Source organism: Podarcis muralis, chromosome 1, assembly GCF_964188315.1.
Source record: "Podarcis muralis chromosome 1, rPodMur119.hap1.1, whole genome shotgun sequence".
NCBI classification, from domain to species: Eukaryota; Metazoa; Chordata; class Lepidosauria; order Squamata; family Lacertidae; genus Podarcis; species Podarcis muralis.
Window position 1 is genome coordinate 115,980,006 of NC_135655.1, and position 14,174 is coordinate 115,994,179.

The window sequence follows — 14,174 nt, forward strand, 5'->3', positions numbered from 1 at the left end:
TTATTATTTAATATAGACATTTGTATTATATCATTATTTAATATTGAAAGAAGCTAGGGATGCATTATGTCATCTATGCAATCCCATCCTAATTGCCAAAGGTTTCAAGACAGAAGCTTGTAGCAGCAAATTATACATCATGACATTCTTTAAAATCTGAGGAAGCAATTGTGCTAAGCAATAATAATAAGACAAACACTAAAACCAACTGAAAATTCTGGAGACTTTGAAAGTGGCTGTGGAAGGAGAAAGCTATTATGAAACATTATCCCCTCCACAAATGATCAAATCTGTACTGGTGGTGAGGCTTTAAAAAACTCAAGGTGCTTCCTGAACATGGTGACTTTCCCTCACATACATTATCTGAACCCCAGTGTGAAGTCATAGAATTTGGTAAAATAAGTACAGTGGTACCTCAGGTTAAGTACTTAATTCGTTCCAGAGGTCCGTTCTTAACCTGAAACTGTTCTTAACCTGAAGCACCACTTTAGCTTATGGAGCACGATTTCTGTTCTCATCCTGAAGCAAAGTTCTTAACCCGAGGTAATATTTCTGGGTTAGTGGAGTCTGTAACCTGAAGCGTATGTAACCTGAAGCGTATGTATCCCGAGATACCACTGTAATATTTTACGTTGCAGAAGATTCATAACTTTTTTTTGAGGTGTGTGTTGTGTGTGGGGGGGGAGGGATAATCAGTTTTGAAGGAGGCCTATATTCAAAATATGAATTTTATAAATTAGAACGTATTATTATTATTATTTAATTCAAGAGTTACAGCAAACTAAAGGAGAAACAGAAAAGGAAGATAAATGAGAGGAAAAAATGGAAGTGCCATCATAGCAGGCAACTGGGTATTGAAAAATATAAGATGTAATGTAAGATAAAACAAACATGGGGGAAAGGAAAAGCCTGATCATGCTGGTATTAAAAGACGTAGCATGTTGATAATTTAAGCTCCCAGTAGCTCCTTTACATTCTCTGCTATTATCTATCTCAGCTGCTGAAACCTGCTGTTTTAAAGGCAATAAGAGTTGGAACTTCTATAGTGTGAGCACCTGGGTTATTTATCATTAAGGCTAACTCTGCTACACTACATTTTATTATGCCCGATTTAAAGGGAGATAACACAAGTATGGTTAATTTGCTTCTCTTCTTTATATATAGTGTCATGACCCACCACTGCTTTGTCCCAGGAGAGAGAGAGAGAGAAAGAGAGAGAAAGAGAGAGAGAGAGAGAGAGAGAGAGAGAGAGAGAGAGAGAGAGAAGGAAAGGGAAATAGATAGAGAGATTTAATAATAATAATAATAAATAAATAAACGATAAAAACCCTAAAAAAAAAAAAGAAATCTGCAAGAAATTCTCCCTCAAAATTCCATCAATAACCTCTTGTAGCGTGTTTAGGGTTGCAGGGTCTGGAACTAAGAATGTTTTAATCTCTTTCAGCAAAACAATGTCTCATAATGATGTACAGGACTATTGCTGTACTGATGAAGAATCATACATAATTCAGCACCTTTCACTTGGCACCACTGTGATATCCTCATTAGTAGTGGCTCACGGTGGCTGTCAGATGGTGTCCATGCGAACGCAGGCATTATATTGTCTTTGAGATCTGCAGCTGCTTCCATGACACTGCCAGTATATAAAAACATGACGCCAGTTTGTTTTATTTAGTGCTAAACCTTCCAGTTTGTAAAAACAAGGCTGACACAGAGCCTGACATGAGGCAGTGAAAATAATTAGCTCTCATTTTCTCAGCCTCCTATTTCCTTCTCCCCGCTGTGTTCCCTTTCCACTAAACCACCACATGTCAGTCGAAATGGGAGGCAATTAGTGGGCTCATTTCAGTCCCCACAACTGTGCTGAAAAGAAAGTATTTATGATGGCACAATGAACAGCTGAAAGATTAAATAACATTTGCCTTTTGAAAAGAAAATGACTTCTAGCTAAATGGGCAATTTTTGATTATTCTCAAACAAGCTTAGAGTAGTTTGGTCTTTTTTTTTTTTTGGAAAAAAAATACAAGAAAGGAAAATGAGTCATTTTTAGGTGAAAGAATCAAATAAAACTTGACACAGTAATGCAAATAACTGATGTTTTATTGCAAAATATGTAAATGTGTTATAGCCTTAACAATGGCCCCAGCCTTGGGTCAAGGGAGTCACTGCCAAGTGGAAACCAGGGAAGAGAGGGGTTGCTAACACAGCAGGGTGTTGTTGTTTTTCATTGGGTTTTTTTCTGGGGGGGGGGGAGTGTTTGGGTTTTTTAAAACCCTGGTTTTAGGGAAGAGGTGTTTATTAAAAACAGTAAACAGATGGAGCGAAACATCAGTGTACGTAACTTACGGCTTTTCACTACTACAAAGGCTCCAGCAAGGTTTAGGAAACCATCCCAAATCGGTTGCTATTTTGGCCAAGGAGCACCGAATCAACCCCTCAAATGTAATTAAAACAGGCAGCGTTTTATTGTAGGGTGGGGGTTTTTTGGTTTGGTTTTTTATTAAGAAAGAAAGGAATTATGCTTTGCTTGCTGTTCTCTTTGTTTTCAAGTATTGTGAGGTAGAATTTATGCATAATAATGAATTGCTGAGGTACTAGAAATAGATGTTTGTCTCCAGCACTTTGCAAACAGCAGGTTTCAGTGGCTTAGACGGATGGAATTGTAAGACGGGAAATTATATTTCGAAAGGAGCTGCTGTGGTTTCAAGCTTGTCCACTGCCGAAGTGATTGCCAGAGCGGTATTCTGAATGTCTCTTGGGCTTAAGCTCAGATTTGCTGCACACCAACCCAGAAGAGCTTCAAGTGTGTGTGGCGCCAATGGAAAAGCTGGGAAGCCAGTATTGTAGAACCATAGAATTTTAGAGTTGGACAGGACCATGAAGGCAATCTAGCCCAGGCTTCCTCCAGATGTTTTTGGCCTACAACACCCATGATCCCTAGCTAGTAGGACCAGTGGTCAGGGATGATGGGAATTGTAGTCTCAAAACATCTGGAGGGCCGAGTTTGAGGAAGCTTGATCTAGTCCAACCCCCCCATTTTTTAAAGGTTGGTAGGAAGTTGTTGCTGGGTACAAATGTTCAGATACGCTGGAGTCTATGTTTCAAGTCAGGCTGCCTGTCATAAGCAGTATCATAAATGCAAGAATGCCAATACAATGTTCATCTTTTTTCAAAGAATACCAGTGGATTTTTCTTGTGAATTTGATATGTAGTTTTAAATCTTTCGATGTGCTTTTTCGAGAATCCAAGCTTTTGTCGCCTTTCAATTAAACAACTCTATAGACACCTCTGTTTTTATACCAAAAGGTGTGTCAAATAGTGTGGTCTGGTGAGCCCTCAATTACTTCCTTTATAAAGGCTAAATTTAAATGAAATCTTAGTATTATCTTCAGCCCTCCTAGAATCATATAGCTGGAAGAATGACAAGAGTCCACCCCTTTGCCAACAATAGGAACATACAGTGGTACCGTGGTTCTCGAAAGGCTTAGTTGTCGAACAAATCGGCTCCTGAACGCCGCAAACCCGGAAGTAAGTGTTCCAGTTTGCGAGTGTTTTTCGGAGGCCGATCATCCGACACGGCTTCCGCTTGAGTGCAGGAAGCTCCTGCAGCCAATCGGAAGCCGCGCCTTGGTTTTCGAATGGTTTTGGGAGTCGAACGGACTCCCGGAATGGATTAAGTTCGAGAACCAAGGTATCAATGTATATACTTAGAACACCCACAACAAAGGCCCCCTCACAACAGCTCCTCTTTTTTCCTTTTCAAACCTCCAAGGAAGTTGATTTCATAACCTTTCGAAAGGTAGATAATTCTCTTATTGAGCTGCTCTTACAGTTAGGATATATTATTCCCAATACTTAACCTTGGGGTACAACCCAAGGGTCTTCTAAATGCAAAGCAGATGCAGCACAATTAAATATATTTAACGGAATACAAAAAGAAGATTGAAACACAGAAGAACTTCTATATTTGCCTACATTACTAAATGGATGTTCTGTTTGTGGTGGGTTAAGTGTCTACCTGCCACTTATATCTGTCTCAGGCCACTTAATTATGACTATTGGTAATTTCATCTTCTCACCGGATGGTATATAGTCCAACAGACGACAACATTTCGCTGCCTAAAGACAGTATTCATGTTGCTTGAAACTCGGCATACACAGTGACATTTGCAAGCCAGTCAAAACACTTTCCGCAAACATAATTCACGATACGAGATTATTTGCACTGAGGGAACGGATACATAAGTTTTCAGTAGATCGGAGTGGTCCATGTTAAGCCTCAGTTGGCCTTCCATCTCAGAAAGAAAGTACACAGTCACCTCACATTGAACTCTGAGCATTACTTAGCTGACTCTGACCATGTCAATTTACTAGAACAGTTTGAAGTTGGCTTAAGAGCCTAGTTAGGAAACTAACGTGAAACCCTAGTACCCCAATTTTGGACAGAATGACTAACTATGGTTTAATTCAGGGGTCAGCAAACTTTTTCAGTGGGGGACCGGTCCACTGTCCCTCATACCTTGTGGGGGGCTGGACTATATTTTGGGGGAGAAAAAAAATGAACGAATTCTTATGCCCCACAAATAACCCAGAGATGCATTTTAAATAAACGCACACATTCTACTCATGTAAAAACACCAGGCAGGCCCCACAAATAACCCAGAGATGCATTTTAAATAAAAGGACACATTCTACTCATGTAAAAACACGCTGGTTCCTGGACCGTCCTCAGGCCGAATTTAGAAGGCGATTGGGCCGGATCGGGCCCCCAGGCCTTAGTTTGCCTACCCATGGTTTAATTAAACCAGTATGTAGGGCCTGAGAGAGGGGAGAGGGGTCTCATTGCTCCTTCTTGGCTGCTAAACTCTGATTTAACAAGCAGGGAACTGAGCGTCTGAATTGGGAGATATAGCCCACAGCTTCTCAGTTTTGTTTTTCAGTCACTTTGGATTTCAGCTTCAATCTAAACCAGAAATTAGAAGAGAAGACCATCTTACAGGAAAGCAGCTCACCACGGAGAAGGTTGGTCTGGAACCTTCCTAACTTGACGTCCTAGTTTTCCAGAAACAGCAACTTATTGGGGTATGGGAAAGTGCTCAATGATGTGACCCGCTCTTTCATTCTGAAGTATGGCAGCCCTAGGAATGCTGAGCCCTGTGCTCATTCTTAGTGAGTTGTTTGGTTCTTAGCATTCTGGCATGCAGAACAAAACATCCCTGCCACACTACTGAAAAGCAGGATGAGTCACACTCGGCACACTTCTGCCGATTTTGGGTTCCTCCAGATGCTGCTGCTGCTGATTTTATTGGGCATCTTCCAGCATATACAAAATAATAATAATTAAACATTAAAAACTTCCCTACACAGTGCTGCCTTCTAAAGGTTGCATAGTTGCTTCTTTCCTTGACGTCTAATGGGAGGGTATTCCACAGAGAGGGTGCCACTACCGAGAAGGCCCTCTGCCTGGTTCCCTATAACCTCGCTTCTCGCGGTGAGGGAACCAGGGCTGCCTGTACCCGGGGGTGTGGGGCAGAATCAATGTATCTGGCGCCACCCCCTACTGGATCTTTGCACTCCGACCGCGCATATGCTAAAGATGGCCCTGGAGGGAACTGCCAGATAACCTGTCTATTGAGCATACATCTTGATTTGCTGGCACGAAGCTTACACTGAGGTTGGACCATATCTGGTCTGCGTTGAGAATTCATTCTGATCTGTTTGCAGATAAGCGAACATGAGAAAATAAGAAGAGCCTGCCAGTTCAGGCCAAAGGCTCATCTGCTTCTGCCTTCTGCCCAGCCAGATCCCAAAGGGAATCCCAAAAGCAGAACAGAAGTACAATAGCACTCTCTGCGCAACTGGTATGCAGAGGCTACCTGCCTCCAGCAGTGGAGCTGGAAAATAGCCTTATCCTCCGTGAATTTGTCTAATCCTCTTTTAAAGCTGGTGGCATCACCACCTCTTGTGAGAACAAACCCCATAGTTTCCCTGTGTGTCGTGTGCTTCCTTTTGTCTGTCATCAACCTTCCAACCTTCAATGTTCACAAGTTCTAAAATTATGAGAGAGGGAGAAAATCTTTTCCCTATCCACTTTCTCCACGCCAACAAGAATATTGTACGCCAATACCACGCCCTCCTTATTCGCCGTTTCTCTAAATGGAAAAGCTCCAAATATTATACAGTGGTACCTCGCAAGACGAATGCCTCGCAAGACGGAAAACTCGCAAGACGAAAGGGTTTTTGGTTTTTTGAGTTGCTTCGCAAGACGATTTTCCCTATGGGCTTGCTTTGCAAGACGGAAACGTCTTGCAAGTTTGTTTCCTTTTTCTTAACACAGTTAATACAGTTGCGACTTGACTTCGAGGAGCAACTCATAGCACGCGGTGTGGTAGCCTTTATGAGGTTTTTGAAGACTTTGGTGGTTTTTGAAGCTTTTCCAAAACTTTCCCAACACCGTGCTTCGCAAGATGGAAAAAAATCGCAAGACGAAAAAACTCGCGGAACGAATTAATTTTGTCTTGCGAGGCACCACTGTATGAGAATGAACATTCATCCTGATCTGCTTGTGGGGCGTTTTTACGTCTTCCTGTTAATCATGCATTCATCCCACACTTTTTAATGCATATCCTCTCCCTTTCCTAACAGCAAAAGCCATTTTCTTTTTTTAAGGTGGATTTGTTGTGCTAGGGGGAAAGAGCACTTTAATCTACTTCAACTGCGCAAACTTACGTTTCCTGTTATGAGATTAAATCCATCATACCAAATACTAACCATCTGGAGGCTTCACCTTGGGTGAATATATGCAGGGACATTTTCGTGTGAAGAAAACAAATAATAGCAGCTACAAATTATTCATTTACCTTAGGCCCACTTCCAGGCTTTAAATGGTACCCAAAAACGAGTTCAAGGTTCACGACTTTCTCCTCACTTGTCTCATTTTCACTTGCAGAATCCTACCACAGAAAGAAAGGATGAGTCATTTTTGCTTCAGATCTCAGTTTGTTTAAATTCAGGGTATTTGACGGTTTGGGTTAAATAATGTAACATTTTAAACATCTTTGTAAACAGTTCTGACCAGTGTAAAAAACAACAAGTGTAATTTTGCATTGTACAATTTTGGGAAACAGTTTCCTTCGACTTGTAAACTACGGGCAAGTTTCCAGTCATCACTCAAGCAGAGATGATAGTGCAGAACAGGATGTGCAAAAGGAATTCCTCAAATAAGAGGTATTTCCTACAGGAGGAATTTAAGGTACCTGTGACTATTTCAGCATGAAGCAGTTGTGCTATTTGCGCTGGCAGGGCTAGTCTGTGCAGACTAGCAGTGATTAGTACTGTGAATAAGTGGATTGTGGTAAACTGCTTCAGAGTGCCTCTTCAGACTATAACCATGTGGTCCTAAATGCCCAAATATACCAGTAAATATAACTTACCGGTAAAAAAAACAGCACAGCAAACAAACAAAAATAGACAAGGGAACATGTGATAGTATCACCTTCTCTGCCAGTGAAAGATTTTAACTTTGTCTTAAGGGTTTAACTGCCTTTTAGTTCTACAAAGTTTTGCTGTGTTATCCTTAGATGTCTGACCTCTGAAACCTTTGGAAGCTACATACAAATATTGAGTGAGTTCTCCAATAACTACAGATGAAGACAATTTTTAAGACGGCAGTGCTAGAGGCACTGTTTTCTACTGAAATTTCCTCTTCTACAGAACTATTAGCAGTACAGTAAGCCTGCCTTCTTTTACGCCACAGTACTGTGACTATCAATGAATCTACCACTTTCTGAAACTAAGCAAAAATCTGGCTCCGGAATATTTATTGTCTCATTTCTAAGGCCTAGTTCTCAATAAAATGGTAAACCTTTATCTTGGGCTGTACTTCATCCTGAAACACAATCCATGCACACAGGAAACTAACTTGTCTAGGATCGTTCTTTATGGCATCTAGTTTATAATAATAATAATAATAATAATAATAATAATAATAATAATAATAATAATGTATTTGTACCCCGCCCATCTGACTGGGTTGCCCCAGCCACTCTGGGCAGCTTCCAGCATATATAAAAGCATAATAAAACATTACACCTTAAAAAACTTCCCTATACAGGGAATGTTAGCTCTGCTTACAGAGCCTGAAGGAGTACAGGCCCAACATGGGCTTAGCACCTCAAGAGAACTATATCTGACCCAAATATATATAATGCAAGATTATGGAGGTCAATAGCACCAAGATTTCTTTCCCAGGTGTCAACTCATTATATTTTACTTTCTAAATACAATCGTGGTTACCTTAATCAGAGGTGGAAAATGAAACATATTGATGTGGTCCTGACTCAATTTCTCAATGGCAGTCTAAGAGTAAAAAAAAGAGGGGGAAATAAGGATAAACCAGACTCTACATCACACAAAACTGCACAATATAAAGACCTATGGATTCATTTTTTTCATTAAGAGAAGTTCAACCAGGTAGAGCAGCATTCCATGAAAAATTATTCTGGTTTGCTTTCATTCTTGTTTCTAGGGGCAGAGCTCCCTTCGCCCTGAATTGTAGGGCCTTTATTTTTTCAATACATAAAATAGGCAATGAGTCTGTTAAATATTGTTAAGTTGTGTGTGAACATATCAGACAACACAGCGATTCTCCAAACAGCTCTTGTTTATTCACAGGTCAGAACAGAACTGAACTGAAGGGTTCAGCCAGCCTGCTTATATAGAGCTCCAGTACAATGTAACTGTAACAACTTTCTATAACTATCCAATCACTGAACGTCACTTCCGATCCCTTATTTGCATATGTGGACCTGAAATATCTACAGTATCCCCCTGCTGGCCCAGGGTGAGAACTTCAGTACATAACAAATATGTTGATCATTTCCCACAACCAGCAAGTCCCAAAGCAATTTTACAAAATGATATTTTGTACGATATGTAACAAAATATCCATTCAAACAACACAGTAAAATTTAGGCCTCCTACATGGTTCATCCCCACAAAAGGATTTTAAACAAGATCTCCACCACCACCCCACACAAGAATGGACTCCTTTCTCAACAGTCCCATTTTCATCCAAGGCATTTTTAAGTACCTTCAGATGAATCATGTGGCCTTTAGAAACAATCCCCATGTCCTTCATGTCCTCTTCATCCAGAAGTAGCAGTCGTTTCCCAGTGATGTGATGCTCCTTAAATAAAGTAGCATAAATACTCATCTCACCTGAAGTGTCACCTTAAGAAAAGAGGAAACTGTTTAGAAAACAGATCAATAGAGACAAAAAAAACAAGTCAACCAAATACAGGAGACTTACCTTTCGTAACAAGCTGCTGCATCCAAAAGTACTGTGAAGAAATAACACAGATTTTATTATTTTGAGCCGTAGTCAATGAAATAGTTGCACCTTCCTCCCCCTTCCTCTCCATTGAACCTGTGTTTACCTAGGAACATGAGCGTGGAACCACACCTTACTTGAGCATGGGGAGGGAATTTCCAAGGGAAAGTGCCCAGCTTAAGCCCCACTTTGCCCGGTCGGTTCTCCACTACAATACAGTGGTACCTTGGTTCTCAAACGCTGAAAACCTGGAAGTAAGTGTTGCAGTTTTTGAACATTTTTCGGAAGCCGAATGTCCAATGCGGCTATCGGCTATTGTTTCCGGGGTGCCTGCACCAACCAGAAGCTGCGCCTTGATTTTCGAACATTTTGGAAGTCAATTGGACTTCCAGAACGGATTAAGTTTGGCGCTTTTGTTTTTGCTATTCATTTTGTGTTTTTGTTTTTGAGGCTTTTCCGGTTAATTTGTTTTTGTGACTATGTTCAGCTACTGATTGATGGTGTGACTGCAGAAATGGATAAAAGCCCCCATCCAAACAATGACTATCATCAGTGCAGGTAAGAAAAAATAGTAACTTTAATTTGTATCATCTACAATTCTTTCTCATTTATTTTATAGTGCAGTACATTGATTATTGCAATTCATTTTATGGATCAATGGTCTCATTATAGTAAAATTCATGTTAAAATGCTGTTTTAGGAGTTGTTTTTAAAAGTCTGGAACGGATTAATTTATTTTGCATTACTTTCTATGGGAAAGTGCACCTTGGTTTTGGAACGCTTTGGTTTTGGAATGGACGTCCGGAACGAATTAACTTTGAGAACCAAGGTACCACTGTATTCTCCTCTTAAACTACAAGGGAAAAGCAGCCATTGGTTGCTATTTCACACAGCTGCAGGTTTATTGCTTAGCCCTGAGTGGTCTACTTAAAGTAAGAATTCTTAGACAAACAAAAAAAAGGATGTTTTAATTAATAAAAGGCTGCTTACCACATCTTCTTCAGTCCACGCACAGATATCAAAGGAAGGCAGCAACTGCGTAAGAAATATGAATTTAATGGTGCACTCTTTCTTTTTTGTGACTCTTGACATCCATTTTCATTTAGAAGTTGATTATTTATTTAGCATTCAGATCTGCTTTTTTTTCTCCAAGGAGAAAATTAATACAGACAATCTGCCTTACTTGCATATGACTGATAAAAATACATTTCGATTTGAAGCTAAACTATTCTCCATTCAGCCAAGTCATTTCCATTTCACCTCAGTTTTTGCTATTTCCTGCTGGTTTATGGTAGCAGGGAAGTGTTTTTATTTTATTTTAAGTCAGAATTTCAGCCCTTGCTGCTCCCGGTGCACGAGGAAATAAAACTAGAGCTAAACCAACTTCAAATTAATTAAATGTTTTATAATTTGAACTTGCTTTTAGGTTTGTAAGCTTAGCGTCGACTAGGCTGTTCAAGATTCATATTTCAATATTTGGGAGTTGCAAAAAATTGTAACGAATGTTTAATTGATTGCCAGTTGAGACAAACCACAGTGATGGAAGAATACCATTTCAAAATCAGCAAACATCCAAATTTGATTCCCAGATTTGAAAAGCATTACCGCACTTTTCCGTCTATAAGGCGCCCCCATGTGTAAGATGCCCCCTATTGAGGGTTAATATTTTTTTTTAGGGGAAATTGCTGGAAATTGATAACCCACACGCGGCGCAAAATCCGCCTTCCGCCTGTCCCTTCAACGGTAAGGTAAAGGTAAAGATACCCCTGCCCATACGGGCCAGTCATGTCCGACTCTAGGGTTGCGTGCTCATCTCGCTCTAGAGGCCATGAGCCGGCGCCGTCCGAAGACACTTCCGGGTCACGATCGGCAAGTCCTAGGCACTGAGGTTTTACCCACAGCGCCACCCGCGTCCCTTTGTCCCTTCAACGGTGGAAGCTGCTAATTGCCCGCCCAACTGCTGGAGCGTCAGCCAATCAACACCACCCATTAATGCAGCAACCAATAGAAATAGAAATACTTTATTGTCACTGTACCACTTGTTAGCAGTGAGATTAAACGAGCACAATAGCCGCTGACAGACGCAGCAGCAACCAATCAAACGTCCACCCTATGCACTACCCAGGTATAATACGACCCCCACTTTTTAGCATGATTTTTAAAGAAAAAACATTGTCTTATACACGGAAAAGTACGGTATCTACTTTAGCAATTGAATGGATGAGACCAGCATGAGACCTAGATGCAGTTTGATGCTTGGAAGGTGAAGTCGTAGGAAATCTAACTGGATCTCAGCAGGTTAAGGCTTTCTTATCTGATATGAACTTCTTCTTAAGTTCCCTGGCAATAAACTAACTCATGCTAAACAAACTAAAGTTGCCAGCACCACCCATTATCCAAGTGTTTGTTTCTCCTATATATCAAACGCAGAACTTGTTCTCTAAGGGTGGAGCCTTTTGCAGCCACAATGAAGTTGCCCCCATACAAGATGCAAAAAACCGCAGGCTTGGGGGGACTCTGAAATTTTGCAAAAGTGAGAAAAACGGTATTAAATAGGTACTGAAAATGCTTGGTGGAGGGACCTGGATTAGCCAAAGAGCACTGAGCATGCTCACTAGACACAAACGGTTGATTGACAGTTGTAGGGTATGTGTGGAAAAACTATTGAAAATCAGAGGAGAATGGAATGGAGCACAAAGGATGGTTGGCTGGAACTCTGAACAGGAAAAGGGTTGTGTGGCAGGTTCCACCTTCTATACAGTGGTGCCCCGCAAGACGAATGCCTTGCAAGACGAAAAACCCGCAAGACGAAAGGGTTTTCCGTCGCGGAGGCGCTTCACAAGAGGAAGTTCCCTATGGGCTTGCTTCGCAAGACAAAAACGTCTTGCGAGTCTCGCCATTTCCCCCCCGCTTCCCCCCCTTTTTCAAAGCCGCTAAGCTGTTAATAGCCTTTTAACAGCTTAGCTGCTAAGCCCGCTAAGCCGCTAATAGCGCTAAATCGCTAATAGCGCTAATCCGCTTAGCCGCCAATGGGGTTGCTTCGCAAGACAAAAAAACCGCTAGAAGAAAAGAATCGCGGAACGGATTCTTTTCGTCTTGCGAGGCACCACTCGTCATGGGTAGGCAAACTAAAGCCAGGGGGGTGGATCTGGCCCAATCGCCTTCTAAATCCGGCCCACGGACGGTCCGGGAATCAGCGTGTTTTTACATGAGTAGAATGTGTCCTTTTATTTAAAATGCATCTCTGGGTTATTTGTGGGGCCTGCCTGGTGTTTTTACATGAGTAGAATATGTGCTTTTATTTAAAATGCATCTCTGGGTTATTTGTGGGTCATATGAATTTGTTCATTATTATTTTTTTCAAAATATAGTCCAGCCCCCCACAAGGTCTGAGAGACAATGGACCGGACCCCTGCTGAAAAAGTTTGCTGACCCCTGTAATAGCAAATGCTGAATGGCTGAGTGCCTATCCTTTCATTTTTCAACCAACCTTCTATCACAGCCAGTATCTGCATTGAAGTTTTAAAAACATTTGCGTTTGTTTTTAATTGACATCATATATGCATCTGCTTTATATATGCTCTTTACTGTATTATGAAATCGTATGCTTCATAGGAAGATATTCATAACAATATTTGGCCTGGCGCTGTGGGTTAAATCACAGAGCATAGGACTTGCCCATCAGGTTGGCGGTTCGAATCCCCGCGACGGGGTGAGCTCCCGTTGCTTGGACCTGCCAACCTAGCAGTTCAAAAGTATGTCAAAGTGCAAGTAGATAAATAGGTACCGCTCTGGCAGGAAGGTAAACGGCATTTTCGTGCGCTGCTCTGGTTTGCCAGAAGCGGCTTAGTCATGCTGGTCACATGACCCGGAAGCTGTACGCCGGCTCCCTTGGCCAATAAAGTGAGATGAGCGCCGCAACCCCAGAGTCGGTCACGACTGGACCTAATGGTCAGGGGTCCCTTTACCTTTATGGTTCTTTAAACGGTGGGGGGGGTATTGCTTTCATTTGTTACTGTGTTGTATATTTTTGTGTTTTCATATCGTAAACCACCCTGCGATCCTCAGATGGAGGGTGGCATAAAATTTAATAGATTAAATTAAATCAGTTTGGAAGCACAACTTCATTGATAAAAGGAGGAAGTTATTTCTAGATAATCGGTGAACTCCCATGTAGGCCAAAGTATACAAGTTTGTAAATAGAGAGGAACCCCTTTCCCCCCCAACCCAGTTCACTGGGCGCTAAATATGCTCAGCAAGTTATGGAATCTTGAGTTTCACTAGAAGAAGAAAAAGAAACAGGAGGGGGAGAACGGGATCACCTGCTTGAGCTCCTAGCAGCTTATATTATATTGGAGGAGGACACGCCTGAAATCCTGAACAGAGGGATACGTTGCAACAGTTTGTGGAGCTCCTACTTGCCATGTTCTACTAGTTGCGGTTTCATTCGGTCCAAGCGATAATCCCAATGCAACTAATCAAACACTATCCCAAAGATTTACATTAAAGAGACCTTATTAGGTGTGAGATTGTAGAGCAATGGTGCCATACCCAAGGGCAAAACCACAATTTTTTCACCCCATAGAAAGTTACTTCCACATGAATTCACCACCAATCGACACACTGCATCCCAGTCTTCTATGTTTTGCACTCTCCTTGGGACTTAGTTCCTAAGCGTGGAAGCAACATTGCATGGGCCATCTTGGTTGTGAGTCCTGGAAGACCTGTTCTCTGACTTGCCTTTTTCTACTTGGTCTTGTAACTTGACTCCAGCTACAAAAGCTAAGGCTGCTGAACAGACTTGGTCTGGGGTGTTGTTTAAGGGGGTTTGGTGTGGTTTTTG

The 14,174-nt window shown here is 41.4% G+C and overlaps 1 protein-coding gene across 3 annotated transcripts in view; it reads right to left on the reverse strand.

Annotated features, from left to right (window-relative positions):
- The window catches only part of MAP3K20 (mitogen-activated protein kinase kinase kinase 20), a 108,308-nt gene that overhangs the window by 13,829 nt on the left and 80,305 nt on the right, over positions 1 to 14,174 (reverse strand). For all 3 annotated transcript variants that reach the window (XM_077916970.1, XM_028749518.2, XM_077916968.1), the window contains exons 12-16: positions 10,322 to 10,366; positions 9,311 to 9,341; positions 9,092 to 9,231; positions 8,296 to 8,358; positions 6,861 to 6,953 (exon numbers count right to left, since the gene is read on the reverse strand). In XM_077916970.1, coding sequence (XP_077773096.1) covers positions 6,861 to 6,953; positions 8,296 to 8,358; positions 9,092 to 9,231; positions 9,311 to 9,341; positions 10,322 to 10,366 — 372 coding nt within the window. The remainder of the gene's footprint in view (positions 1 to 6,860; positions 6,954 to 8,295; positions 8,359 to 9,091; positions 9,232 to 9,310; positions 9,342 to 10,321; positions 10,367 to 14,174) is intronic.